Source organism: Rhineura floridana, chromosome 8 (genome assembly GCF_030035675.1).
Source record: "Rhineura floridana isolate rRhiFlo1 chromosome 8, rRhiFlo1.hap2, whole genome shotgun sequence".
Taxonomy (NCBI): domain Eukaryota; kingdom Metazoa; phylum Chordata; class Lepidosauria; order Squamata; family Rhineuridae; genus Rhineura; species Rhineura floridana.
Genome location: NC_084487.1, coordinates 2,342,040 through 2,369,238, shown reverse-complemented (window position 1 = coordinate 2,369,238; position 27,199 = coordinate 2,342,040). Strand labels below are relative to the sequence as shown.

Genomic DNA, 27,199 nt, shown 5'->3' with positions numbered 1-27,199 from the left:
ATACAGGATCAGTCTCAGGCCCTGAACCTGGCAACCTTAATCTTCATGTGTACCTGTGTTAACCAAACAGTATGGCCCCATCCACACCACACATTTAAAGCACTATTACACCACTTCAACAGTCATGGCTTCCCCCAATGCATCCTGTATATCCTGTATAACTGTAATTTGTTAAGGGTGCTGAGAGTGGTGACCCCTAAACTCCACATAGAGCTACAGTTCCCAGAGTTCCCTGGGAAGAAAGATTGATTGGTAAACTACTCTGGAAATTATAGCTCTGGGAGGGGAATAGGGGTCTCCCAACAACTGTCAGCATCCTTAACAAACTACAGTTCCCAGGATGCTTTGGGGGAAGCCATGACTGTAAAAATATCATAGTGCTTTTAATGAACGGTGTGCTTGTGGTATAACTGCCAGGGAAATAACCTGTGCTTGTAGTCAAAGAGCTGTGCTGTGCTTTGAAGTCTCACCAGCCAGCTGATCACCAACTAGGCAGAAGCCAGGGGCACAGAGCCTCCGAGGCCCCAACGATCAGCTGATTGTTGAGATGTTGAAAAATGGAAATGGACTGCCTTCAAGTCAATCCCAACTTATGGGGACCCTATGAACAGGGTTTTCATGGCAAGTGGTATTCAAAGGTGGTTTCCCATTGCCAAGGTCACCCAGTGAGCTTCGTGGCTGTGTGGGGATTCGAATCCTGGTCTCCCAGGTCGTAGTCCAACACCTTAACCACTACACCACACTGTTAGAAGCCCCTTTTGGCCCAACCACCTTTTTACCTGCCCATATATGGCATGGCTTGGCCAAAATGGCCTGGCAGGACAAACGGCGCATGGGCTGGAGGTTCTGCACCCCTCTCCTAATGCCTGCAGCACGAGGTAAAAACAGAACATGAGAAGAGAGCTGACAAGAGGCCTCTGTGCTCAGCGGCATGGCAGAAGCCTGGATCTGCAACTGAAATAACAGACCCTCCCAGCATTTTGTTCTGAAAAACATCATACCACCATCCACATATAAATATGTTCATTTGTTGCTTTATTAATTTTGAAAATGGAAATAAAAGTGGGAAAGTGGGGGAAACCCTTCCTACCCCCCCCATGCTAGCCCACACAAGCAAGCTCTGAAGCCCCCCCTCCCACAACACCATTCTCAATGGGAAGTATGTTTTTTGCACTGGCAGTCTTTCCGTAATTTAAACTGGAAATTCAAACAGCAAAGTTTTAAGTTTAAATGTCATTTTGAGACACTTTCAGGTGGGTATTTGTTATGGGTTAGGTGCTCCTCCTGCCTACAGGTTTTTTGCACCATCCCCACATCATCATCGTCACAAAATATTTTAGAGTGTATCTAATGTTTTTGTTTGCTGCCCTGGTCTCCTTCCGGGAGGAAGGGTGGGATATAAATTTAATCAATAATACTAATAATAATCAAAATGCCAGCCTTTGTCCTCCTGCCGTTTTAATCCAGATTAACCCTTCCCAGGGGAAATCTACTAAAGTAAAACAACCCAAACTATTACCCAAAAGCTGTTTGCAGTGTTTGAAATATGAATCCCCCATCTGAAAGCACCCTAAATATAAAGTCCAGCTGAGAAACTGCAAGGAAACGATGGCAAGGCAAAGAGGTTGATTTTGCCCTCCTTCTCCATTCTGGGCTAGATTGGAAGAAAAAAGAAATCAAGTAGGGAGAATTTACATTTCGTTTATTGCAAGCAAAGATCATGTCACGGGCAGGTGCTGGGTCTCTGAGATCCATCTGACAGGGCACCTCACCCACCGTGCCCAGTGGCAATCATGGTGTTGCCACCTAGTCTCCCACAGTTCTTAATGCACTCACCCCACTCCCGCCCCCTCGCTACAGCTCTGCTGGTGGTTAAGCTGTGGGCCTGGGACTGGCAAAATCCTGATTCCAGGGGTAAACAGTGTAGTAGCCCGGTGGAGCTGGAACCTGGCTTTGCAGCGGCTGCCGTACTTGACGCTGGAACTGTTGTCGTGGCGCTGTGTGAAATGCGGCCCATGGCCTGTAAATCTGCCCATGCCATCTTGGGGAACTTGTCCTGGCATGCCATCTTACAGGCCCTGTTGTCCAGGGAGGAAATGTTAGGCCCCATATTGGGGGCCCTGTTGTCCAGGGAGGACGGGTGGGACCCCATGGTGATGGCCTTGTCCCAGGAGGCACGTACCATATTGTGGGCCTTGGAATGGGACCCCATCCTGTTGGCCTCATCATGGGAGGAGGACTTGGCCTGGTGGTGAGCCAGGTTGTGGGAGGGGGGCTGGGCTTGGTTGTGAGAGGAGGCCATGGCCTGGTTGTGCCCCAGGTCATGGGAGGGGGCCTTGGCTTGGCTGTGGAAGGGGGCCAGGGCCTGGTAGGGGGCCAGGTCATGGGGAGTGGCTTAGGCCTTGTTGTGCCCCAGGTCACGGGAGGGGGCCTGGGCTTGGTTGTGGGGGGAGGCCAGGGCCTGTTCGTGGGCCAGGTCACGGGAGGGGGCCTGGGATGCGCCAAGATCCCATTTTGGCCCTGCTGAGTGCTGGGCTGAGGCTGTGGCATTGGAGGCGGTTGTGGAGTGGTCTTGGCCTGTGCCATTACTGGTGCGTGACTGGGTGTGAAAAGGTTCTCTTTGGTTGTCAGTTGGATCCAGTCAAGGTAGCGTTGAGTGGAGGTGTAGATCCCTGGCTTCTTTGGCTCGCCACAACTGTGCGATCCCCAGCTGGTGACTCCAACCAACCAGTAACGTTCAGACCTTTCTTCCCTACACACGAGGGGGCCGCCACTGTCACCCTGTAGCAGGAAAGAAGAGGTGAGTGCCTGTGAGGAGGAGCGTCTCGCTTGCCAGATCCAGTCTAGACATACACAGACACCTTTCAGCGAAGGGCAGTGTGAATTGCCTGAGGTGAAAGATTTGGGTTTGGGCTTATTTTTATTTTCACTTTATTGAAGATATTATCATTCATACCATTATACAAAAATATCTACATGGAAAAGAATAAGGTGACTAGCAAAAATAAAAATGACTTCCAATACCTGAAGGCACAAACAAATTCTACATTTGTTATACTAAAATCCCTTTTTACCTCAGGCTGAGATTACACAGTCTAATAACAACTTAAGCTCTCTATATATATTACATCATAAACGTCAGAATGAAAGATCTCAGTTTGACACAGTACTCACAGGAAGGCATAGATCCATTCACTGGTTGTATAGAAAATCGAGGTAAGTAGGACAATAAATATGAAATATTATAAATTAAATTAATCTAGCCTTTTTTCTTCTATCCCTGAGTTAAAATCTTACATTCAAACTTTATGAAGTTTATGTCAGCCATGTATGTGCATGCGCTGTTGGAGAAGGCCTGTCATTTTGACTGATTTGTGTACCTGATAAAATCAGACCGAACGGGGGGAAAAGCATCTTTAGTTTTTTTACTGTAAGGACATATATAAAGCTTTAGCTGATGAAATATTTGTGAAGAGTTTGTAGCGTACACACCAATGTTTCTATTCCTCTAGGGCTGTTTTCATCCTTTGCCATCAAGTAGTCAAGAAAAATGGAAAAAAAATAGCCACTATGACTATAAGTATAGTGAGTGCTTTAAAAAAGTAAAGGGTAGCCATTTTTTTCAGATCACTTTAAGTTACCTTTTTATTTAACTCTTTCACAATAAGCACACAATCCTGCTCTACCCATTATAATAACTGCAGACAGGGCTGGCTCCAGGAATGCCGGGGCCCTTTGCATTCGTGCACATGCGCAGCCCCCCCACCTGCCTGTCGGCTGTCTTTTACCGTTCCCCTTAATGAAGATGGCGGCTGCGGTTTCCCTAAGGGGATGAAGCCTCTGCTGCCATCTTTGTTGAGGGCACGCATGTGTGCTATGCGCGCACATCTCTGCCATCAACTAAGATGGCGGCAGGGGCTTCAGTACCTTAGGGAAACCGCAGCCTCCATCTTCGTTAAGGGCAATGGTAAAAGACAGCAGACAGGTCAGTGGGGAGAGGTGGGGGGGTGCGGATCACGGAAGGGGAGAGGAGGGGCGGCTGAGGGCCCCCTGTAGCTCCAGGGGCCATCGGGCCAGTGCCCAACCTGGCCGGCCTTTAGAACCAGCCCTGACTGCAGAATAAGCAAACTATTACTTCTTACTGTAGGCAAACAACCATGCTTCCTTAACTCTGGCTGGGTACACAGCACAGCTGAAAGTGACACTGAAAAGCAGAGCAAAGGAAAGTGCAAGGGGTGGAGTCTAACTCTAGCCCATAATACAAAGGTCTAACATTTAACTCTTCAAGGGTCATGCTCCTATACAGGCTGCTTCCCCTCCGCCACCCCAGAATCACTTCAGTAATTATAGGGTGATCATGAAAACTCCACCCTCAGTCAGGGAGAGTCTTGAGTGAGCAGACTTTCAGGGCTCTTCCAGATGAGGCTTTTGTTATGCACTCAACCTGCCTTATGCACTGAATTTTTCAGAGGGTCCTATTCTTAAATTGCTCCTGTTCTTAAAACAAGATTTCATTATTTAAAGGGAGGTTGCCATTGTCCTCAGTGGCTAGGAGTGTTTTTTACCAGCTTCAGCTGGTAGCACAGCTGTGGCCATTTCTGTACCAGGATAGCCTGACCACTGTTGTCCATGCACTGGTAACCTCCAGGCTGGATTACTATAATGCGCTCTATGTGCGGCTGCCCTTGAGGTTGGTCAGGAAGCTGCAGCTGGTGCAACATGTGGCGGTGCGACTGCTCACTGGGGCAGGATATCGCTAACATGTCACCCCACTGCTGAAAGAATTGTACTGGCTGCCCATTAACTACTGGGCTAAATTGAAGGTTCTGGTTTTTGGTGCACAAAGCTCTATACAGCTTGGGACGGGGATACCCCTTATATACTCAGTAGATCACTGTGCTCTGCAGATGAGGGCCTCCTGCAGATATCATCTTATCAGGAGGTCCATTCTGCACAACGTAGGAAGCGGCTCTTTAGTGTAGTGGTACCTACCCTTTGGAATTCCATCCTCTTAAATATTAGGCAGGCGCCATCTCTGTTATCTTTTCAGCGCCTAGTGAAGACTTTCCTCTTTCAATAAGTCTTTTAAGTAGAGGCCTTATCCCAGTCTGCGTCTGTGTTAAAATGTAAATGTACTGCCTTCAAGTTGATTCCGACTTATGGTGACTCTATGAATAGGGTTTTCATGAGGCTGAGAGGCAGTGACTGGCCCAAGGTCACCCAGTGAGCTTCATGGCTATGTGGGGATTCGAGCTCTGGTCTCCCAGGTCGTAGTCCAACACCTTAACCACTACACTACACTGGCTCTCGCGTCTGTGTTAGAATTGCTTTTTAAGGTTTTTAAAGCTTTTTTAAAAATGATGTTTTTAAAGATGTTTTGTTATATTTTAAAGTCTGTTTTTGAGATTTTAGTGTTTTTAGTGTTTTTCTGGTTGCCGCCCTGGGCTCCTACTGGGAGGAAGGGTGGGATATAGATTTAATAAATAAATAATAAATAAATAATGACTGACTGGCAAAATCATCATCTTCATCATTTTCTGTGGTCAACAGACTTGAGATGAGATAAAAAAACCACACAGTACACCAAAGTCTTAAATACAGGACAAATACAAAAGAGTATATAACTACATAGTAACAGCTCAGTTATATGCAAAACAACAAATAACCTTAGGACAGCCCCTGGAAACAATTCCTCCAGTTTCAGATGGTCAATTGCCACTTTATACACACTGCTGCTACAGAGAGAAAGCATTTTCTCTCTGCCCAGAGTGATATTTAGCTACATGTTTCAGTTTAGTTTATTTGCGGTCAAAGACCCGTCTTTATTTAGCTACATGAAGATTCCTAAAGTAAGCTGTTAACCCAACAAGAACACCGTTAGAAGTACCCGAGGAGCAAGATGATCTGGCTGGACCTGAGCATCCCAAAATGTCCTAAAAGGAAATATGCCATTGTCTTTGCTTTACCAGGGCTAGTGCAGAAGCCAATCCCATTTGAAGAAGAAAGGAGGATGACAGTCTAACATAACAAGCTTCTTGGGCAACAGACTTTGTCCAAGCACTACAGTGGCTATAATCAAGGAAATCTGTCAGGAGCCATCTTGAAGATAAAGTCCTTAAGCCAAAGTGTTAAGGCTGCCAACCTACTAGGAGGAAGGGTGGGATATAGATTTAACAGATAAAATTAAAACTCTTAATCTGAAAAGGGCCTTGTCCTGTTTCCAGTAATTTAGCTGCATTAAGAACACATCTTGGAATATGTAAGAAAGGCTTGTAAGAAGTTTGCTGGAACACCACTTAAATCGAGTGACACACCCTTGAACCCAGCAGCAGCTCCATAAAGGAACTAGGAAGTTATCTTAGTACCGAAAACTAATAGCTGCCCCAAGGATAAACGGGCCCTCTTTGGTGTAATATAGCCGACTGGCAAACTGAAGAATTTATGCATAGCCCAAGAGATACGATGATGGCCGAACACCCTCAAATATTAGAAACTTTTAACCTGTTCCACAAGTTAGTCATCCAGAATCCAACTACACTGGAAAAACATCTTTAAAAGTGTCAAAAAGAAGCTCTGGCAGACTCCTGAGATGGATTCTGAACGTTGTCATAGCTGACCAACAGATGAAAGTGGATAGCATTCAAAACCAGAAAAAAGAAAAAAAAGGGGGGAACCCCAAGATGCTAGAAACATATATTTTATTCAATAGCCCAATGCGTTTCAGCCACTATGTAAAGGCCTTCATCAGGGGCTGTAAATATAATAAAATAGCAGGGACAAACTGCATTAATACACATATACATCTTTCTTTGCACAAAATTGCTAACAATTCAACCACCACACGAAGGAGTTCATTGGGTGTATTCATATACATCCTTTGCAATTTTGTGCGAAGAAAGATATTATACACCAGCTATTGTAAGTAAAAAATTTATATTGAGATTCACCATGTCTGGTTTTAATGTATATGTGTATTAATGCAGTTTGTCCCTGCTATTTTATTATATTTACAGCCCCTGATGAAGGCCTATATATAGTGCCTGAAACGCGTTGGGCTCTTGAATAAAATATATGTTTCTAGCATCTTGGGGTTCCCCCCTTTTTTCCGTTGTCATAGCTGAACAAAAGCGGCCTTACAGCAGGTTGAAACATTGGTACATTTAACTCAGTGTTGACTACTCTGAGTGGCAGTCCTTCTCCAGGATTTTCAGGCAGGGGCCTTTCCCATCACCTGCTCCTTTTTTAAAAAAAATGGAGACACAATGGATTGAATGTGGGACTCTCTGCTTTCACAGTGGCCATTTCCTTTACTTGGGTGATGAGTCCAGAGCCAAGAAAATAAGGAAGGCTACCTCTTAAGCAGAGCTCAGCTAGACGAGTAGAGCAAAGGTGGTCATTTCATTCGCCTTGCATTTCTGGAAAGAGACCTCAGGGTTCCAGTGACATCCTTAGTATAAAGATGTCCTATGCTGAGTACGGCCGTTGGTGAATCTAGCCCCGCTTTCTCTGCTCTAAGTGCAGCTCTGCAAGGATTTGGCCCAAGGGTATTTATTAGCAGGCAAAGCCAGTGCCGTGCCCCTCAGCTACAGGCCCCCTTTTCGTTAGATGGGACAAGCGCAGCAGGTCTGCGATTCTAGGAGTGCTGGAAGGCTTGGTCCCACACCAAGCCCATAACCTTCACTCGCTTACCGCGCAAGTACTAACACCTCCTTTCTCGTGTCCAGCGCAGAGGTTCTCGTCAAGGATGTGATGGTGCCACCACTCCACGTTCCTGCAGGTCTCCTTGGGAATGAGGTTAACTCGCCCCTCCTGCATGACATCAGGCACTTTGCCTGCTGTGAACAGAAGGCAAAAGGAATGACTTGGTTTGGATTTCAGTCACCCACCGACCCACCCCCGGGACTAATGGAGAGAGGCATAAGGCATTAGAGAGAGAGAGCACTGCCCCAAAATCCTTACTGATGGGCTGGGGCTTAGATCAGCAATCAGTGCAGGTCACTCTGTGAAAGAGGGCTCACTGCAGGTTTCTGGGGGGCCTTGAGTGTAAAGTGTACTCTAGGCATAAAGGATCATGACCAGCAGTGGGGCCTTTGGCCTCTCCCTTTCCTCGTCAAACCACACCCCTCCCTTTTTCTCCCACCCCTTTAAACTAAAGCAAATTTTGACCAATATGGCAACCCGCTATTGTCAAAGAAAAACACAGCCTTTAGTAGTTCACTAGTTGCGTTTTTATTTATTTTTGTCAACAGTAAAACTTAGAGCTAACTTAATCCTCTCTCCTATATACACTTCCTTGGAAGTCCCATCGACCTAATTGGGGTTTACTTCTGAATAGACATATATATAGGATTGCACGGTCAGAGGCAGAACTTACGAGACATAGAGGTAGACAGAAAACGTACATATCAAAAGTAAACCACCAGAATAAATTTTACCTCTCCTTCAGCAATTACAAATGTAGGCCACATCCGCACCATACATTTAAAGCACTATTATGCCACTAATCATCATGAGTTCCCCCAAAGAATCCTAGGAACTGTAGTTTGTTAAAGGTGCTGACACTTGTTACGGAACCCTATTCCCCCGACACAATTCCTACAATTCCCAGGTGATTTACCAACCACTACCTCTTCCATTGGCATTGCAATTACTATTTTACTTTTTAAAACTTTTTTTAACTTTTCTGTGCCAATACTGCTCAGCATTGAAGGTGCAGGCTGCAAATTTACTTTAAGCACATAACCAGGCTGGTCCTTGAGGGCCTGGTTTTCCTGCAGATCTCACTTTTCACTTCCATGGAGCCAAAGCCGCTGACGTAGCAGTGGGTTAGCAACGACACCGTCACGCTCTTGTCAGGCAAGCAGGCTGGCTGTATGTAGTCACTGCAGTTGACCGGCCTGTCCAGCTCCACCAAGGAAATGTCATTATGTACTCCGCCATCATTCAAGGTCATGTCACTCTTGTAGAACTCATGATTCACCACATTCTTGATCAAGCGTCTCTGGACATCAGGACCAGGGTTGGAGATGCGGTTAGTACCAATCACTACCCTGTACCATGGTATGTCCCTGCAACAAAAAATAGGTACACAGTTTATGGGACAGTGTTCCTGAGCAACATAACGATCAGCATAAGAGGGTTGGGTGTTGTCAGGAAAGTCTTGGAGCTCTAAGTACTGACAGCTCAACTGGTGGAGAGGCTGGAAGCGAGCACCCAGGCTTAACCAGGAGGTGTATGCCAGCTTTTTGGCGTAAGCCCCTTTTTCTTACTCCCCTTCCCCACCTCCTCTCTAGCTTTTGGTGATCCATATTGCCAATTAGTTTTGGTCAGGATTTGTTCTGATTGCTCATCTCCCCTCTCCTAATACCATCAAGTGGGTTTGGAAAACTACTCAAAGACGTGCTCATAAAAACATCGGAAGAGCCTGCTGGATCAGGCCAGTGGCACATCTAGTCCAGCATCGTGTTCTCACAGTGGCCAACCAGATGCCCCGATGGGAAGCTCTCAAGCAGGACCTGAGTGCAACAGCAGCACTCTCCTCCTGTGGTATTCGGAAGCATGCTGCCTCTCACAGTGGGAGTCTGAGCATAGCCACCATGTCTAGTAGCCACTGAAAGCCTTATCCTCCACGGATTTGTCTAATCTGAAATCATTCAGGTTGTTATTTTGTGAGAGTACTTTCTTTTATGTGTCTTGCATAATTTTATACACATCATGTCACTTCTTAATCGCCTTTTCTCTCAACTAAAAAGCCCCAAATGCTGCAATCTTTCCTCATAGGGGAGTCACTCTGTCCCCTTGATCATTCTGGTTACCCTTTTCTGAATCTTTTCCAGCTCTACAATATTCTTTTTGAGGTGAGGCAACCAAAACTGTACACACTATTCCAAATGTGGTCACACCATAGATTTGTATAACTGCATTATGATACCGGCAGTTTTGTTTTCAATTCCTTTCCGAATGATCCCTAGGATGGAATTTGCCTTTTTCACAGCTGCCGCACGCTGGGACGACATCTTCATCGAGCTGTCCACTACAACCCCAAGGCCTCGTTTCTTCCTGGTCAGTCACTGCCAGTTCAGACCCCATGAGCATATATGTAAAATTAAGATTTTTTAATGCTTGTTTAGATTAAATTGCATTTGCCATTTTACAACCCAGTCTCTCCGTTTGAAGAGGTCCTTTTGGAGCTCTTCGCAATCCCTTTTTTGTTTTTCATTTTTTAAATATTTTCTTTAAAACATTTTTAATGAAAATTTTTAAAAACCAATCCTTCCCTTTTTAATGACCCTGAAGAATTTAATATTGTCAGCAAATGTGACCACCTCACTGCTCACTCCTAACTCTAGATTGTTTATGAACATGTTAAAAAGCACAGTTCCCAGTACAGATCCTTGGGGGACTCCACTTCCTACAACCCTCCATTGGGAGAATTGTCCATTTATTTCTACTCTCTGCTTCCTGTGACTTAACCAGTCCCTGATCCACAAGAGACCTCTCCTCTAATTCCATGACTGCTAAGCTTACTCATAAGAATCATAGAATAGTAGAGTTGGAAGGGGCCTATAAGGCCATTGAGCCAACCCCCTGCTCAATGCAGGGATCCAAATTAAAACATCCCCAACAGGTGGCTGTCCAGCTGCCTCTTGAAAGCCTCCAGTGTTGGACATAGAACCATAGAATAGTAGAGTTCTATGCAGCTCAATGCAGGACAGCCCACCACCTTCCTAGGTCGTTGGGTCCATTGTCATACCACTGTAACAGTTAGAACGTTTTTCCTGATGTTCAGCCGAAACCTGGTTTCCTGTAACTTGAGTTCTGTGTCCCACACTCTGGGATGATCGAGAAGAGATCCTGGCCCTCCTCTGTGTGGCAATCTTTCAAACACTTGAACAGTGCTATCATATCTCCTTTCAGTCTTCTCTTCTAAACATGCCCAGTTCTTTCAGTCTCACCTCACAGGGCTTTGTTTCCAGTCCCCTGATCATCCTCGTTGCCTTTCTCTGAACCTGTTCTAGTTTGTCTGCATTTTTCTTAAAGTGCGGTGTCCAGAACTGTACACAGTATTCAAGATGAGGCCTAACCAGTGCCAAATAGAGGGGAACCAATACATCACGTGTTTTGGAAATTAATTGTCTGTTAATGCAGCCTAAAATAGTATTTGCCTTTTTTGCAGCCACATCATACTGTTGGCTCATATTCAGCTTGTGATCAACAACAATTCGAAGACCCTTCTCGCATGTAGTTGTCCCGTTCAGAGCCGGAAGGACGAGGCTGAAGCGTAGGTGCAAGTAAATCTCATTTTATTAGAGTAATGGATACATCAAAGGCATTGTGCTTCATAGAAAACCCTGCGCTAACTCACTAGAATTCCTAACTACACTCTAGACATGCTCTGCAGCATGTGAAGGAAGTTGACTCAACGACTCCCCACTGTAAGCGGCAAGCTTAAGAAGGGAACGTTTTCAAACGTAATCTCTGACTCCTGCGTAATTCCTGTCTTTGCCCTGTCCGTTTCTCGTGGCGGCGGGAGCGCGGGGACAGAGGGCATGTTTCCGACGGCTCATCGGAAGACACCTGCTCCTGAGCAACAGGCTCAAGATCAGGGGGCTGTGCCACACTGGTATCCTCCTGGGAACTGCTTGGCAAGGGAGGAGCTGGCACTCTCTCTGGAGCCTCCCCCAACAAGTCTTCTGCAGCAGCTGGGGGCGGCGCGCTCTGTTCCTCAGAGAGTGCGGGACCCGTGGGAATTGGCTGGTGAGCAGGCTGACCCCCTCCCGCAAGGTCCTGCTCAGACTCAACAATTCCCAACTCTGCTTCCTCTGGCAGTGGAGGCGCCTGAAACTCATGCCTGCCCCTTCCCTGTCCATTCTGGGTTAGCTGAGGCTCAACAGTAGTATTGCTGAGCCAGGTATCCCCCATCTCATAACTATGCGTTTGGTTTCTTTTTCCTAGGTGTAGAACTTTGCATTTATCCCTGTTAAATTTAATTCTGTTACTTTCAACCCAATGCTCCAGCCAATCAAAATCACTTCAAATTTTGTTTCTGTCTTCCCAGGTATTAGCTACCCCTCCCAATTTTGTATCATTTACCGTGGTACAAAACTCAGAAGTCTTTGGTGAGGTCCTTTGTCAAAAGCTTTTTGAACATCCAAGTGTACTATGTAAACTGGATCGTCAATGGTTCCTCATCAAACTGGAGCAAAATGGTAAATGGGGTACCATAGAGTTATTTTTATCAATGACTCAGCCACAGGAGTGGGGGAAATCTTCATCAAGTTAGCGAATTATCTTTGGGAATGGCAAATCTGTTGTTTCAGATTCCATTTCTCATTTTCCCAATCTTCAGTTTTCCATGTTTCCACGTCAGTTTGTGAATTATTATTTTTGAAGTCCTCATAAAAAGTCATCATCATTTTAGTGTGAATTTCTCCTAATATATACATGTATGCAATTTGTATGCAATTTTGCCTAATATACACATTTTTACAAAGCAATGTTTTGTATATTATTTTCACTAACAACTGCATTTTGATGGATACTTCAGCCCAGTTGTCATGTCCCGCTCAGAGGACTCATCTGAGGAGGAAGAGGAATAGGAGACTGCAGACCTGAGGAGAGGGGACAAGTAGGGAGACAGCTCAGGATCCTTCGCCAGACCAGGGGCAAGCCCCTGAGCGAGCCTGCCTGTCAGAGTCGGGAAGCGACCAGGAGGCTGCCCCTTCCCTAGCAGAGAAGAGATGCCAACAGGTGTTGCAGCAACGAAGGCAGTCAGCACGATTAAGGAGCAGGAATGCTCGCAAGAACACAGGCTGATTGTAAGCACCTGGCCTCAAACGCTGAGCATAAAAGACTGGAAGGAATGGGAGAATTCTTGCTAGAGTCAATGTCAAGCCTTGCTGCAGACAGTACTCTGGCTCTCCTGTTGACACGTGCCTTGAACCCTGCCCTGCCTAATCGGATCTCCTGGTTCCTGGACGTTTGGACTGCCTTAAGAACTCGACTTTCTGCATCCCTCTTCGACACCTCCCAAACAGTAAACATGCTGGCTGGCCCCCTGGTTCCTCCTGCCTGGCAGATTTATGGTCTGGCCTGTGGCTGGTATCTGTTAATAAGTTGCTCGCTGCTGTGAACTCCTCGCATTTGACACCAGTATGTTTTCTCATATACATTGCTGTTTATTAATTGTTTAATATATATATAATATTAAAAAATGCTGATTCCCTTTTTGATATAATAAAGTTGACTCTTGATATATCTTTGTTGTCCATGTTAACCCTTGTGGTGCCAAATTCTGGAGTGCATTTAGATCTCGACATAAGAAAACTGCAGGCTTGCATGCAAACTGAACATTTCATAACACTTCTCAGCCAAATGAACCTCCATATCCAGTCAGAATGGCTCTGAATATCAGAAGCCTGAGTCAAATAAAAAGGGACCTCTTTAGCCCTAGGGCTCAACCCTTTGAGGTACATAACAGTTGCAGGCAGGATGCTAGATTAGCTGGACGGGCCTTAGTTCTAATCCAGCAGGGCAGCTCCTTGGCTGTGGACTGCGCTGTCCTATGAGGATGGCTGTGAGTTCCGGCACCCCATGACTCCCACAAACACTGTGATGCTAATGACCCACCCACAGGCAAACGATGGGCTTCTGTCTCCATGAGATGCCCCAGGCTGCCTGGCTTGCAGACCCTGCCACACTCCCCAGGAATGCCTGCCCATTTTGCTTACTTTTTGACCTGAAAGCAGTGGGCTGCACTGAGGACCCAGCGAGGGCTGATGAGCGAACCTCCGCAGGTATTCACATTTCCCTTCCGTGTTACTACCTGGAAGCTGACCATCCAGGGCCACGTTCCTGGAAGAACATCGCTGCCGCTCACAACCCGCATCATATGATGGCTGCCTGCCAACGGGCGTCTTCCACAGACACCACTGAAAAGAGACACACGTTGTCAAAAGTCTACATGCATAACCCTGAGGATAGTGTGGCTGGCGCAGAAAGCTTGGAATCTCAGAGCCACCCCATTTAAATCATCTTGCTCCAAATAATCCCTTCTGCTGGACAGTCATCTCCTCTGAATCAACCTGGAAGGATGTCATGAACCTGGAGATGCCCCAGCTGCCTTCCTGTATCCATTCCGGATGCCTCTCACGTGCTGCCCAGGGGCTACTGAACAAGCTGTGGCTTTGGGGAGGCTTGGGAAACCTTTTGCAGCCCAACAGACACATTACTTTCCCCTGCCTCTAGGTGTATGGCCGTGGTCCAAGGCCCTCTCCCACAGGGCCCTGTTTGACCCCATCACTACTAACTTCCATGGAGTTTCCTCCCAGTAGGAGCCAAGGGTGGCAAACAAAAACGTTAAGAACACTCTAAAACATCATTAAAAACAGACTTTAAAATATATTAAAACACAACAACTTTAAAAACATTAAAAAAACTTTTTAAAAAGCTTTAAAAGCATCTTAAAAAGCAGTTCCAACACAGACTCAGAGTGGGATAAGGTCTCTACTTAAAAGGCTTGTTGAAGGACATCAGAAAGTGCCAAAAAGATAACAGAGATGGTGGCTGTCTAATATTTAAGGGGAGGGAATTCCAAAGGGGAGGTGCCACTACACTAAAGGTCCATTTCCTATGTTATGCAGAACAGACCTCCTGATAAGATGATATCTGCAGGAGGCTGTCCCTTGCACAGTGCAGTAATTGATTGGGTATATAAGTTGCTGAAAGGCACTCCTAGCCAATGAGGTCACCTGGGCCTCTAGCAACAAAGATGGATCCAGGAGCACCCCCCAGACTACAAAGCTGCTCTTTCAGAGGGAATACGACCCCATCCAAAGCCCACAACTGACCGATTATCCAAACTTGGGAACCACCAACCCACAGCGCCTCTATCTTACTAGGGTTCAGAACACAGTTTATTGGCCCTCATCCAGCCCACCACCGAGTCCAGGCGCTAGTCCAGGGCTTGCACAGCCTCTCCAGATCCAGATGTTACAGAGAAACAGAGATGGGTATCATGAGCATACTGCTGACACCTTGCCCCAGATCTCCTGATGACCACTCTCAAGGGCTTCCTATAGATGTTAAACAGCATGGGGGAACAAGATGGTACCCTGTGGCACCACACAGCACAGCTGCCAGGGGGCCAAAATACAATAGCCCAATGCTGTTATCTGAAACCGTCCCCGGAGATAGGATCAGGACCACTGTAAAACAGGGCCTCCAATACCCATCTCACCAAGTCGGCCCAGAAGGATACCATGGTCAATGGTATCAAAAGCCACTGAGAGATAAAGTAAGAAAAATAGGGTTGCACTCCCTCTGTCCTTCTCCCGATAAAGGTCATCCATCAGGGTGAACAAGGCCAATGCAGTCATATAATGCAGTTCGGAAACTTCAGCTAGTGCAAAATGCAGCAGCTAGGCTGTTGACAAGGACCAATCGGTCTGCGCATATAACACCTGTCCTGGCTCGCTTGCACTGTTACCTATTTGTTTCCGAGCTAGATTCAAGGTGCTGGTGTTGACCTATAAAGCCTTACACGGTGTGGGACCGCAATACCTTGTGGAACGCCTCTCCCACTATGAACCTACCCGTTCACTTCGTTCAGTATCTAAGGCCCTCCTCCGGGTACCAACTCACCAGGATGCCCGGAGGACTGTTACTAGATCTAGGGCCTTTTCTGTGGTGGCCTCCGAATTGTGGAACAACTTACCGGAGGAAATACGCCTGGCGCCTACGGTTCTTTCTTTTAGGCGCCAGGTTAAGACCTGGCTATACTCCCAGGCATTTTAATGTTTAATGCTTTATGTTTAATGTTTTTAGTTTAATGTGTTCCTTTGTTACTGATTTTATTCTATATTGTATTTTAATCTCGTTTTGTACACCGCCCAGAGAGCTATTAACTATGGGCGGTCTAGAAATGAAAATAAAATAAATAAATAAATAAATAAATATAACCCAGATTGGAATGGGTCAAGGTAATCTGTTTCATCCAAGAGTACTCACAATTGATGCGCCACAATCCTCTCAATCACCTTCCCTAAAATGGGGATATTTGTGACTGTGAGGTAGTTGTCACAAACCAATGGTTCCAGGGTTGGCTTTTTTAGGAGCAGTTGGATCATTGCCTCTTTCAGGGCTGTGACGATCCCACCTTTGGCTCCACCTGTCAGGTTCCCACCTGCTTGTGGCTACCGCTTTTCACTAGGCACCACCTCAGGACGCCACCAGTCAGGATCGTCGTTTTTATTCTTTCTCACTCCGCTCTAGCACAGATCTTTCAAGATCCCACTGCTAGGCAGCACCACCAGGCACTCCCTGTAAACAATACTGCTAGAGACTTCGCCTTAGTCTCCCTATGGCTTGTCACTCTGTGTCTGGGTGCCCTCGCTGTCCACAACCCCCTTGTATCTTTGTCTATAAAGCATACAATCCTGGGTTGCTCTGGATACTTGACGATGTTACACTTTCTTCCTTCACCGCTGCCACCATTAGATACGGTTTCCCTTCAGCCTTGGTAATTCCCCTGCCCTCCCTTCTGGTCTGTGTATCCCCAGCCAAGGACCAGGCTTTTGGTAAACCAATAAAAGTATTTATTTGATAACACTAGGAAATAACAAGATTACTTTAGGAATGTTTAACAAGCGTATGGTTTCCTATAGTGTCACTCTTATGTTTCCAGTTATATATATTCCGTCCAAATGTCAGACTAATAGAATGCAAACCTCCCCCAGAACTCTGTCAACTCATTCCCAACTGCCTCCCACTTCAACTCCTTTCCAATCACTTTCCTCTCAACTCCCCCCAACCAACCTCTCATTTATACCTTCAGCCATTCAAACACTCAGCCAATCATCATCCAACATTCTCCAGCATTCTAGCCCATGTACTCCCCCCTCTTACTCAATTCACTTACCATATATCCCTATATAAACCCACACTTACCATATTTACAGTTTTTAACATGTAAGGACATCACAAGGGCATCTGGGACCACTCCCTCCCACAACAACGTGTTGACCACACCCTGGATCCACATGGTCATATCCCCTTGGTAAGCTTTAATAAGCCAAGAAGGGCAAGGGTTGAGAGGACATGTTGCTGGTTGCATCATCACAAGCACCTTGTCCATGTCATCAGGCTGCATCAACAGAAACTGATCCCAAGAAATTGCAGCAGACGTTGCACTGGACACCTCATTGGGGACTACAGTAGATGTGGATGGGGCATCAAGATTGCTATGGAGGTGAGCAACTTTACCCTCAAAGTGGCTCGCAAACAATTCAGTGGGTTTCTGAAGGGTGTAAAACACAATTTATTGGAGCTGATGTCAACTGATCTCTCACAATATGGAAAAGCTCCACTGGACAGCTACTTGAGGATACGATGGTGGCAGAGAAGTGGGCCTTCTTGGCTGCCCTCACCACCACACAGTAGGCACAGTTATGATGTTTTACTTGTGCCCGATCAGCCTCATATATCATCTTTTGCCGCTCTAGCCATCGTCCAGCCTGTTTCATTGTCTTTAGTTCACTAGTATACCAAGGTGCAAACTGGGCTGCACAATGCCAGAGAGCGTGCTCAGGGCCAACTGTGTTAAGAGCCTGATGTGTCGCATTCCACAGTGTGACAAGGGCTTCAACTACTCGCAGCATTGAGGAATCCAGTGGATTCCATTAGTCTCTGGGAGCAGACCATCGTAATCTGTCCACCACCCCTGCAGGGGAGGATCGGAGTTGTAAGTCTAAATTTCATGAGTAAGTGGTCTGACCATGACAATAGGGAGACATACATCCCCCCCCCATCTCCAGAACTCCCCTTCCTCCATCTGGAGCAAAAACCAAATCGAGGGTGTGGGGATGGGGGGGGGAGAAGGAGGGCTGTAGAACAAAAAATGACACCCTGGCAGTTTTTATGTATTGCTTGCCACTAGGAGCTCCTACTTGTCTTTAGCTACACTGAGGGCCTTTTTTCAAGACAGAAAGACTGGACTACTACTACTACTTCTAATACAATAATAATTTCTATTATTATGCAATGGGTGAAAAAAGTTTAATTTTTAAAAACAAAATCTTTAGTAGAAGATACAGTAAGAGGTTTCCAATTATCTCTTCTCAGACATTTTAGTATTGAGTATTGGATTTTTGGTAAAGTCATAGCATGATTTGTTGTTGTTATGTGCCTCCAAGTCGACTACGACTTATGGCGACCCTATGAATCAGTGACCTCCAAGAGCATCTGTCATGAACCACCCTGTTCAGATCTTGTAAGTTCAGCTCTGTGGCTTCCTTTAGGGAATCAATCCATCTCTTGTTTGGCTTTCCTCTTTTTCTACTTCCTTCTATTTTTCCAAGCATTATTATCTTTTCTAATGAATCATGTCTTCTCATTATGTGTCCAAAGTATGATAACCTCAGTTTCGTTTTATTTCTTCCAAAATTAATTGCATTTTCTGTTGTTTCTTTTTTTTTAATTCAGAGTTACATTTAATAAGATATCCCCTCATAAATGCCTTACTTGTATCCCAAACGATATTTTCACTTGTTCCTTTATGTAAATTATGTTCAAAAAACTCTTTTAATTTCTTCTTAAATTCTTGTACTACTTTGTCATTCTGTAATAAAGATTCATTTAGTCTCCATCTAAATCCAAGATTTTTCTTTTTTAAAGTTAATATCACAGGGTTATGATCCGAAAAAGTTTTTGGTAATATATCCATTTTAAAAGTGTCCTTCACTAAAATTTTAGACATCCAGATCATATCAATCCTCGAGAATGTTTTGTGTCTATCTGAAAAATAAGTAAATTCCTTTGCATTATCATTTATATATCTCCAGGTATCCACCAATTCTAAATGTTCCATCAGTTCAAAGCAAATCTTCGGTAATTTACCCTGTGTCTCTTTGATATTTTTTTCAAATAAGGAAGAATTGAAAAAGAATCCAACTAAAGTTTCTATTGTAAATCAAATCAAAATGTTACAGAAGCAAGTATCAATGCTGACAGTTAGAGAAATTGAAAGAAAACTAAATTTTGCTAAACAAAGGACTTTTGAATTTGCAAATAAACCTGGGAAATGGTTAGCATATAAATTAAGAAAAGAACGTCAAAAAATATCATTTTAAAGATACAAGAAGGAGATGAGACGTTGACAGATAATGTAAAAATTAAAACGATTTTTCATCAATATTATTCAACATTGTACAAATGTCAGGAAATTCCATCTGAAAAAATAGAAGAGTATATATCTAAACAGAATTTGCCTAAAATTACAGACTTTCAGAGACAAGCTATTAATGGCCCTATTACGTTAAGAGAGATATCTGAAGCTATAAACAAAATTAAATTAGGAAAGGCACCAGGACCAGATGGGTTATCTGCAATGTATTATAAATGTTTGGAGGAAGAACTCTTACTACCTTTACAGTCTACAATGAATCTTATTCTGCAAGAGGGAAAGATACCGGATAGTTGGAAAAATGCTAATATAACATTAATACCTAAAGAGGAGCAAGATTTAACTAAAACAAAAAATTATCGACCAATATCTCTATTGAATAATGACTATAAAATTTTTACAATGATCTTGGCAGAAAGATTGAAAATAATATTGCAACAATTTATTCAGGAAGATCAATCAGGGTTTTTACCTAAAAGACAATTACGTGACAACGTCAGGAATGTCTTGAATGTCTTGGAATATTTAGAACAACGAAATGATAAACAAGCAGCTTTGATTTTTTTAGATGCTGAAAAAGCATTTGATAATTTGAATTGGAAATTTATGTTTCAGGTTTTGGAGCAAATGGATTTTGGAGACAATTTTATAAAATGGATTAGATCGATTTATACATCTCAGAAGGCTCAGATAATTGTTAACGGAGATTTAACGGATTCATGTGAAATACAAAAGGGTACAAGACAGGGATGTCCTTTATCTCCTCTTTTATTTATTCTGGTCTTAGAAGTGCTGCTTAGAGATATAACGCAAGATAAAAGAATTTCGGGATTAAAGATAAAAAAAGAAGAATATAAATTGAGAGCATTTGCTGATGATTTGATAATTGTACTAGAAAATCCTTTGGAAGGAATTAATGTATTGATGGACAAATTAAAAGAATTTGGACCGTTAGCAGTATTTAAGATCAACAATCAAAAAACAAAGATGTTGGTGAAAAATTTAACTTTAAGGGAACAGAAAGAGTTAATGGACAAGACAGATTTTACAATAGAGAAAAAGTTGAAATATTTAGGTATCATTATGACAAATAAAAATTCAAAGTTGTTTCATAATAATTATGAAAAATTATGGACAGAGATTAAGAAAGACTTGCTAAAATGGGATAAACTACAACTGTCATTAATGGGTAGAATATCTGTGATAAAAATGAATGTATTACCGAGAATGATGTTTTTGTTCCAAACAATACCTGTAATATCCTCTGATTTACCTTTTAAACAATGGCAAAAAGATATCTCTAAATTTGTATGGCAAGGAAAAAAACCAAGAGTCAAATTTAAATTACTACAAGATGCCAAAGAAAGAGGAGGACTGGGATTACCAAATCTGAGACTTTATTTTGCTGCCTGCTGTCTAGTCTGGATAAAGGAATGGATCTTATTGAGGAATAAAAGACTATTGGATTTGGAGGGCCATAATTTGAAGTGGGGATGGCATGGATATCTATGGTATGACAAAGTAAAAGTAAATGTAGACTTTAACAATCATTTTATAAGACGTCCTCTGTTGAAAATATGGAATAGATATAAACCAAGGTTTTATTCGAAAATACCATTATGTGTCTCAAGTCAAGAAGCGTTTTATAGAAGAGAAATGGCTGGAAAAGAGAAATGGTTAACTTATCAAGAACTATTAGAAAATGTACATGGAGAATATATAATGAAAGAGAGAGAACAACTGACAAAGGAAGGATATAGTTTTCAATGGTTTGCCTATTTACAATTGTTAGAAAGATATAAAATGGACAAGAAAATGTATGGGTTTGAAATAAGTAAATCTGATTTTGAAATAGGACTGTGTACAAATGATGAAAATATAATTGCGAAAATGTATAAACTCTTATTGAAAATGGATATGGAGGAAGAACAAGTAAAAGAGTGTATGGTAAAGTGGGCAAAAAATTTTGGTTATAATATACAAATGGATCAATGGGAAAATATGTGGAAAAAAGGTTTGAAATTTACACTATGCTATAATCTTAAAGAAAATTTTTATAAAATGATGTACCGTTGGTACATGACTCCAGAAAAGTTGTCAAAAATGTATAGTAATGTTTCTAATGTTTGTTGGAAATGTAAACAACAAGAAGGATCATTTTATCATATGTGGTGGTTATGTAAAAAGGCAAAATCATTTTGGGCACAGATAGGTAGGAAGATGCAAAAAATTCTAAAGATAAATATTCAGTCAAAACCAGAATTTTTTTTATTGGGTTTTATGGATAAACAAATAGAAAAGAAATATGGAAGAATAATATTATATATGATTACGGCAGCAAGATTATTATATGCACAAAAGTGGAAAATGGAATTAACACCAACAATGGAAGAATGGCTATTGAAATTAATGGACTTAGTAGAAATGGATAAATTGACATGTTTACTTAGAGAAAAATCGACGGATACATTTCTTAAGGAATGGAAGCCTCTCTTGGACTTTTTGTTGAAAGATCAAAATAAAATGATGATACTGGGATTTGACGATTAATTAAGACAGCCTATGGAGAAAAGGGATTCTGTATGTATATATTAAGGGACAGGTTTGATGTATATTATATACTTATAGCTGATCTGTGACAAATCGGAAGTCAACTATTTTATTTTCATTTCTTGTTGTTGTATGTTATGTTTTTTTGACTTTGTTTTGTTTGTTTTTGGAAAAATTTGAATAAAAATTATATATATAAAAAAAGATAACCTCAGTTTCATCATTTTAGCTTCTAGTGATAGTTCTGGTTTAAATTGTTCTAACACCCAATTATTTGTCTTTTTCGCAGTCCATGGTATCCACAAATCTCTTCTCCAACACCACATTTCAAATGCGTTGATTTTTCTCTTATCCGCTTTTTTCACTGTCCAACTTTCACATCCATACATAGAGATCAGAAATACCATGGTCTGAATGATCCTGACTTTAGTGTTCAGTGATACATCTTTACATTTGAGGACCTTTTCTAGTTCTCTCACAGCTGCCCTCCCCATTCCTAGCCTTCTTCTGATTTCTTGACTATTGTCTCCATTTTGGTTAATGACTGTGCCAAGGTATTGATAATCCTTGACAGGTTCAATGTCCTCATTGTCAACTTTAAATTTACATAAATCTTCTGTTGTCATTACGTTAGTCTTCTTGACATTCAGCTGTAGTCCTGCTTTTGTGCTTTCCTCTTTAACTTTCATCAGCATTCGTTTCAAATCATTACTGCTTTCTGCTAGTAGTATGGTATCGTCTGCATATCTTAAATTATTGATATTTCTCCCTCCAATTTTCACACCTCCTTCTTCTTGGTCCAATCCTGCTTTCCGTATGATATGTACTCCATATAGATTAAATAAATAGGGTGATAAAATACAACCCTGTCTCACAACCTTTCTGATGGGGAACCAATCGGTTTCTCCATATTCTGTCCTTACAGTAGCCTCTTGTGCAGAGTATACGTTGCGCATCAGGACAATCAGATGCTGTGGCACCCCCATTTCTTTTAAAGCATTCCACAGTTTTTCATGATCTACACAGTCAAAGGCTTTGCTGTAATCTATAAAGCACAGGGTGATTTTCTTCTGAAATTCTTTGCTCCGTTCCATTATCCAACGTATGTTTGCGATATGATCTCTGGTGCCTCTTCCCTTTCTAAATCCAGCTTGGATGTCTGGCATTTCTCGCTCCATATATGGCAAGAGCCTTTGTTGTAGAATCTTGAGCATTACTTTACTTGCATGGGATAATAAGGCAATAGTTCGATAATTACTGCATTCCCTGGGATCCCCTTTCTTTGGAATTGGGATGTATATGGAACGCTTCCTGTCTGTGGGCCATTGTTTAGTTTTCCATATTTCTTGACAGATTTTTGTCAAAATTTGGACAGATTCAGTCTCAGTAGCTTGTAGCAACTCTATAGGTATGCCATCTATTCCTGGTGATTTGTTTCTTCCAAGTATTTTAAGAGCAGCTTTCACCTCACATTCTAAAATTTCTGGTTCTTCATCATATGGTTCTTCCGTGAATGAATCTGTCATCCTGGCATCTCTTTTATAGAGTTCTTCAGTGTATTGCTTCCATCTTCCTTTTATTTCATCTCGGTCATTCAGTGTGTTCCCCATTATTCAACATTCCTCCTCTTGGTTTAAATTTCCCTTTCATTTTTCTAATCTTTAGGAACAGGGCTCTTGTTCTTCCCTTTTTGTTGTTCTCTTCTATTTCTGTACAGTAACTATTGTAATAGTTCTCTTTGTCCCTACGTATTAGTCGCTGTATTGTTGCATTGACGGTTCTGACTGTGTTTCTATCTCCTTTTGCTTTTGCTTTCCTTCTCTCTTTAACCATTTGAAGAGATTCTTCAGTCATCCATTGAGGTCTTTCTCTCTTTTTAACTAGAGGTATTGTCTTTTTGCATTTTTCTCTGATAACGTCTCTGACTTCATTCCATAGTTCTTCTGGTTCTCTGTCAACTAAGTTTAAAGCCTCAAACCTGTTCCTTATTTGATATTTATATGCTTCTGGGATGTTATTTAAATTGTATTTTGGCGTTATGATTGCTTTGTTGGTCTTCTTTAGCTTTACTCTGATTTTCGATATGACCAGTTCGTGATCTGTACCGCAGTATGCTCCTGGTCTTGTTTTTGCAGAAAGTATGGAACTTCTCCACCTTCTGCTACCAATTATATAATCAATAGCATGATAGTTAAGTAATATTTACTGACCTATACTGTGCTTGCCTCGAGGGACCCCCCCGTCAATCCAGCCATTTACCCCTGCAGCTAACTCAGATTGCTCAAGCCAGTCAGACCATGCCTGTCCTTCCTCACTCGGAGTAGGTAAATTGAATACAGTAGGGCCCCGCTTTACGGCGCTTTGCTTTAAGGCGCATCGCTAATGCAGCAGTCTCAATTAGATGCAATTAGACTAAAGCCCCACTCATACGGCACTTGTTCCACTTTTACGGCGGTTTTCGGGTGTTGCGTGCCATTTTCTTCAATGAGTTCCGCTTTTCAGTGGGGGTCCGGAACGTAACCTGCCGTATGAGTGGGGCCCTACTGTATAGGTCACCTGACTGGCTCAGGAGCAACAGTTCCCCCATTGCTTCAGAGACCCTGCAACTGGATTAGGACAAAGGGGGCCCATCTAGGGCAAGGTCCTGTTGTCACAGCAGCCAACCTGATGCCAGTGGGAAGCCGGCAAGCAGGACTTGAGCGCAGGATCAGCTCTCCCCGCTTGTGGTTCCCAGTAACTGGCATTCCAAGGCATAACCGCCTTCAACAGTGGAGAAAGAACATAGCCATCATGATGAATAGCCTTCTCCTCCATGAATTTGTGTAATCCCCTGTAATTTGGTGGCCATCACCCCATCTTCTGGGAGTGAATTCCACAGTTTAACTGTGCACTGTGTAAAGTCCTTTCTTTTGTCTGCCCTGAGTCTTCCACCATTCAGCTTCATTGGATGGCCCAACTGGGTTCTAGTCAGGCCTGTAGCCGGGGAGGGGGGGCATATGGGAGCACTGCCCCCCCAAAGCTGTGCTTCGCCCGCCCCCCAGGATTTTTTGGGAAATTGTCTTTTTAATTTGTGACATGACAGACAATGGCAACCTCCATTTAAAGAATGATAGCTAGTTTAAAGAGCAATTTAAGAATAGGACTCTCTGAAAATTTAGTGAACAAGACAGGGCGAGTGTACAACAAAAGCCTCATCTGGAAGATTCCCCCAAAGTCTGCTCACTCAAGATTCCCTGACTATGGGTGGATTTTTCAGCATCACAATCAAACTATGCTTACTTAAGTGATCCTGAAAAATCCAGCCTGTACAGTAACATGACCCTTGAAGAGTTAAATATTAGAACTTTTTATTAGAGTTAGGACTCCACCCCTTGGACTTTCCTGTACTCTGCTTCTCAGTTTCAGTTTCATTTATGCTCTCTTTCCGGTCAGCAAAAAAGAAGCACTTTTGTTTGCCTGTAGTAAAAAGTAAGAGTTTGTTTTTTCTGCAGGTATTATCATGAGTAGAGCAGGATTGGGTGCTTATTGCTAACAGGTGAAATCCACAGATAACTTAAATCGATCTAAAAAAATTGGCAACCCTAATTTACCCTTTAAAGCACTCACTATACTCACAATCATAGTGGCTATTTTTTCTTCTTTCTCATGAGTGTTTGATGGCAAAGGATGCAAACAGCCCTAGAGAAATAGAAATATTGCTATGTACAGCTGGCCACGTAGGCTGTACCTGAGGCCTAATTGCTGATTTTCCCAATACGTGCAGCTCAGTATGAGGTCTTCTATACAGAAAAATCAACCCAGCAATCAGTAGAAAAAATAATTCAAATTGCTTCCCAGAATTAGTTTCCAAACGGTTAGTTAGTCCTTTATATAGGAGCCAGTCAGGAACAAGACTAGAAGGAGGGACTTTCAAGAGGGAGTTAACAAACATGGAAATGGAAATGGACTGCCTTCAAGTCGCTCCCGACTTATGGCGACCCTATGAATAGGGTTTTCATGGTAAGCGGTATTCAGAGGGGGTTTCCCATTGCCTTCCTCTGCGGCTGAGAGGCAGTGACTGGCCCAAGGTCACCCAGTGAGCTTCGTGGCTGTGCGGGGATTCGAACCCTGGTCTCCCAGGGCGTAGTCCAACACCTTAAATCTAAACTGAGATACCTAATGCAGCATCAAAGCCAAGCCCAGGAACTCATTGTCCTTACCAAAGAAGCTCAGTTCATGAAGAATCAGAACACAGGGACAGACTGCATGCGAAAGAGGGCTGTACTTCTAGGCAAAATCAGCTCTTGAGTCTGATATTCCTGGGGGTCTTTCAAAAAAGGGTGAGGCAATTCAGTGAATTAAACTTCATTCATACGCAAAGAACAATGAGGCCCTCACCCCCAATGCCCCACCTAGAAATGTGGTTGCCTCACCTAACAAGGAAGGCTGGCTACAGGGTTGGTTCTAGTATTATGAGAAAGAGAGAGAAATGCCCTCCAAGAACAGACTTCTCTTTTCATACTAGCTCTGACCAACCACAGTGAGTATGAGTTGGAGCAGCAGGAGATCACTTGTGCCTCCCATGTGACCAAGTCTGCCTCCAGAAAGGGGGTGATGCCTCCTTGCTACGTCGGCCTCTCTTCTCACTTACTCGCAGGTGGTGTCGTCGGCATGTGTGGCCTGGAGAGCAGCAAAGGCCAGAACTGGGAGGAGCAACCATCTCATCCTTCTGGCGGCTCTGCATGCAGCTTCCTCCGCCATGTTTTCCTAGAATCCATGACATCACAAAACGGATGTTCTGTCCAATCAGCACAAGGACAGTCTAACATCACACAGCTTGCTTTGCCCAAGTTCTCTTTTCCTTGGAATAGGCAAGTGGTTTTAACTTTTTTAAAAAAATCCTTTTGGCTTAAGAGAAGAATTGAGGAGCTTACAAAATCAGCGATGCCCCCAGAACAAGCACATGAGATATAATTTAAGGCTCCCGCCTTACCTTCTGCACCATGTAGCGGACATGTTGTAGTGCTGATTCTTGTGGATGATAACCAGTTCAACATTTGTTATTTGCATCACGGAGGTGCTCTTCCCTTGCTCATGTTAGGTTCTGAGCAGCAGCAAGGCAAGGCGACCATTAGGAAGAGAAGCACTGGAACTGTTTGCTCAAGATCCTGTGTGTTCTGGAGACAGGTTGTTTGTGCAAAGTACTCCAAAGTGACCTTTCTCCCTCCCATTGGCAGACTTCTCTCCCTTGAAAGCTGTAACTGTGCACAATATAAGGCCACAATGATATAGCCCCATGGTGTACCTGCATCCAGGGCTGGCTCCAAAGGGCGGCCAGGTGGAGCCCTGGCTGAGGGCCCCTGAGGGGCCCCTCTGCTCCCCTTCTGCAATTCGTGGCAGGATTGCTGCCATGGATCACACGGTGAGAGCTCCGGAGCCCCCACCATTCCATTGCTCAACCTACCTTTCTCAGCCGTGTTGTGCGGTTGC

The 27,199-nt window shown here is 43.4% G+C and overlaps 1 protein-coding gene across 1 annotated transcript; it reads right to left on the bottom strand.

The window, feature by feature from the left end:
- Positions 1–732: 732 nt before the first annotated feature.
- On the bottom strand, positions 733–26,714 carry LOC133390837 (acrosin-like). Its single transcript, XM_061640257.1, has 8 exons — positions 26,703–26,714; positions 26,361–26,389; positions 13,731–13,931; positions 8,785–9,068; positions 7,690–7,835; positions 2,590–2,781; positions 1,972–2,365; positions 733–866 (listed from the first exon to the last, which is right to left on the bottom strand). The coding sequence occupies exons 1-8, from the start codon at positions 26,712–26,714 to the stop codon at positions 733–735; spliced, it is 1,392 nt and encodes a 463-aa protein (XP_061496241.1).
- Positions 26,715–27,199: the final 485 nt, after the last annotated feature.

What these genes read in the sequence shown, in the direction of transcription:
- LOC133390837 (XM_061640257.1), bottom strand. An exon ending in CACTGCTTTCAGGTCAAAAA is followed by an intron (nt 9,069 to 13,730) that starts GTAAGCAAAATG and finishes TTTTTGTTGCAG; the next exon opens with GGACATACCATGGTACAGGG. An exon ending in GACAACAGTTCCAGCGTCAA is followed by an intron (nt 867 to 1,971) that starts GTACGGCAGCCG and finishes CTCGTGCTGCAG; the next exon opens with GCATTAGGAGAGGGGTGCAG.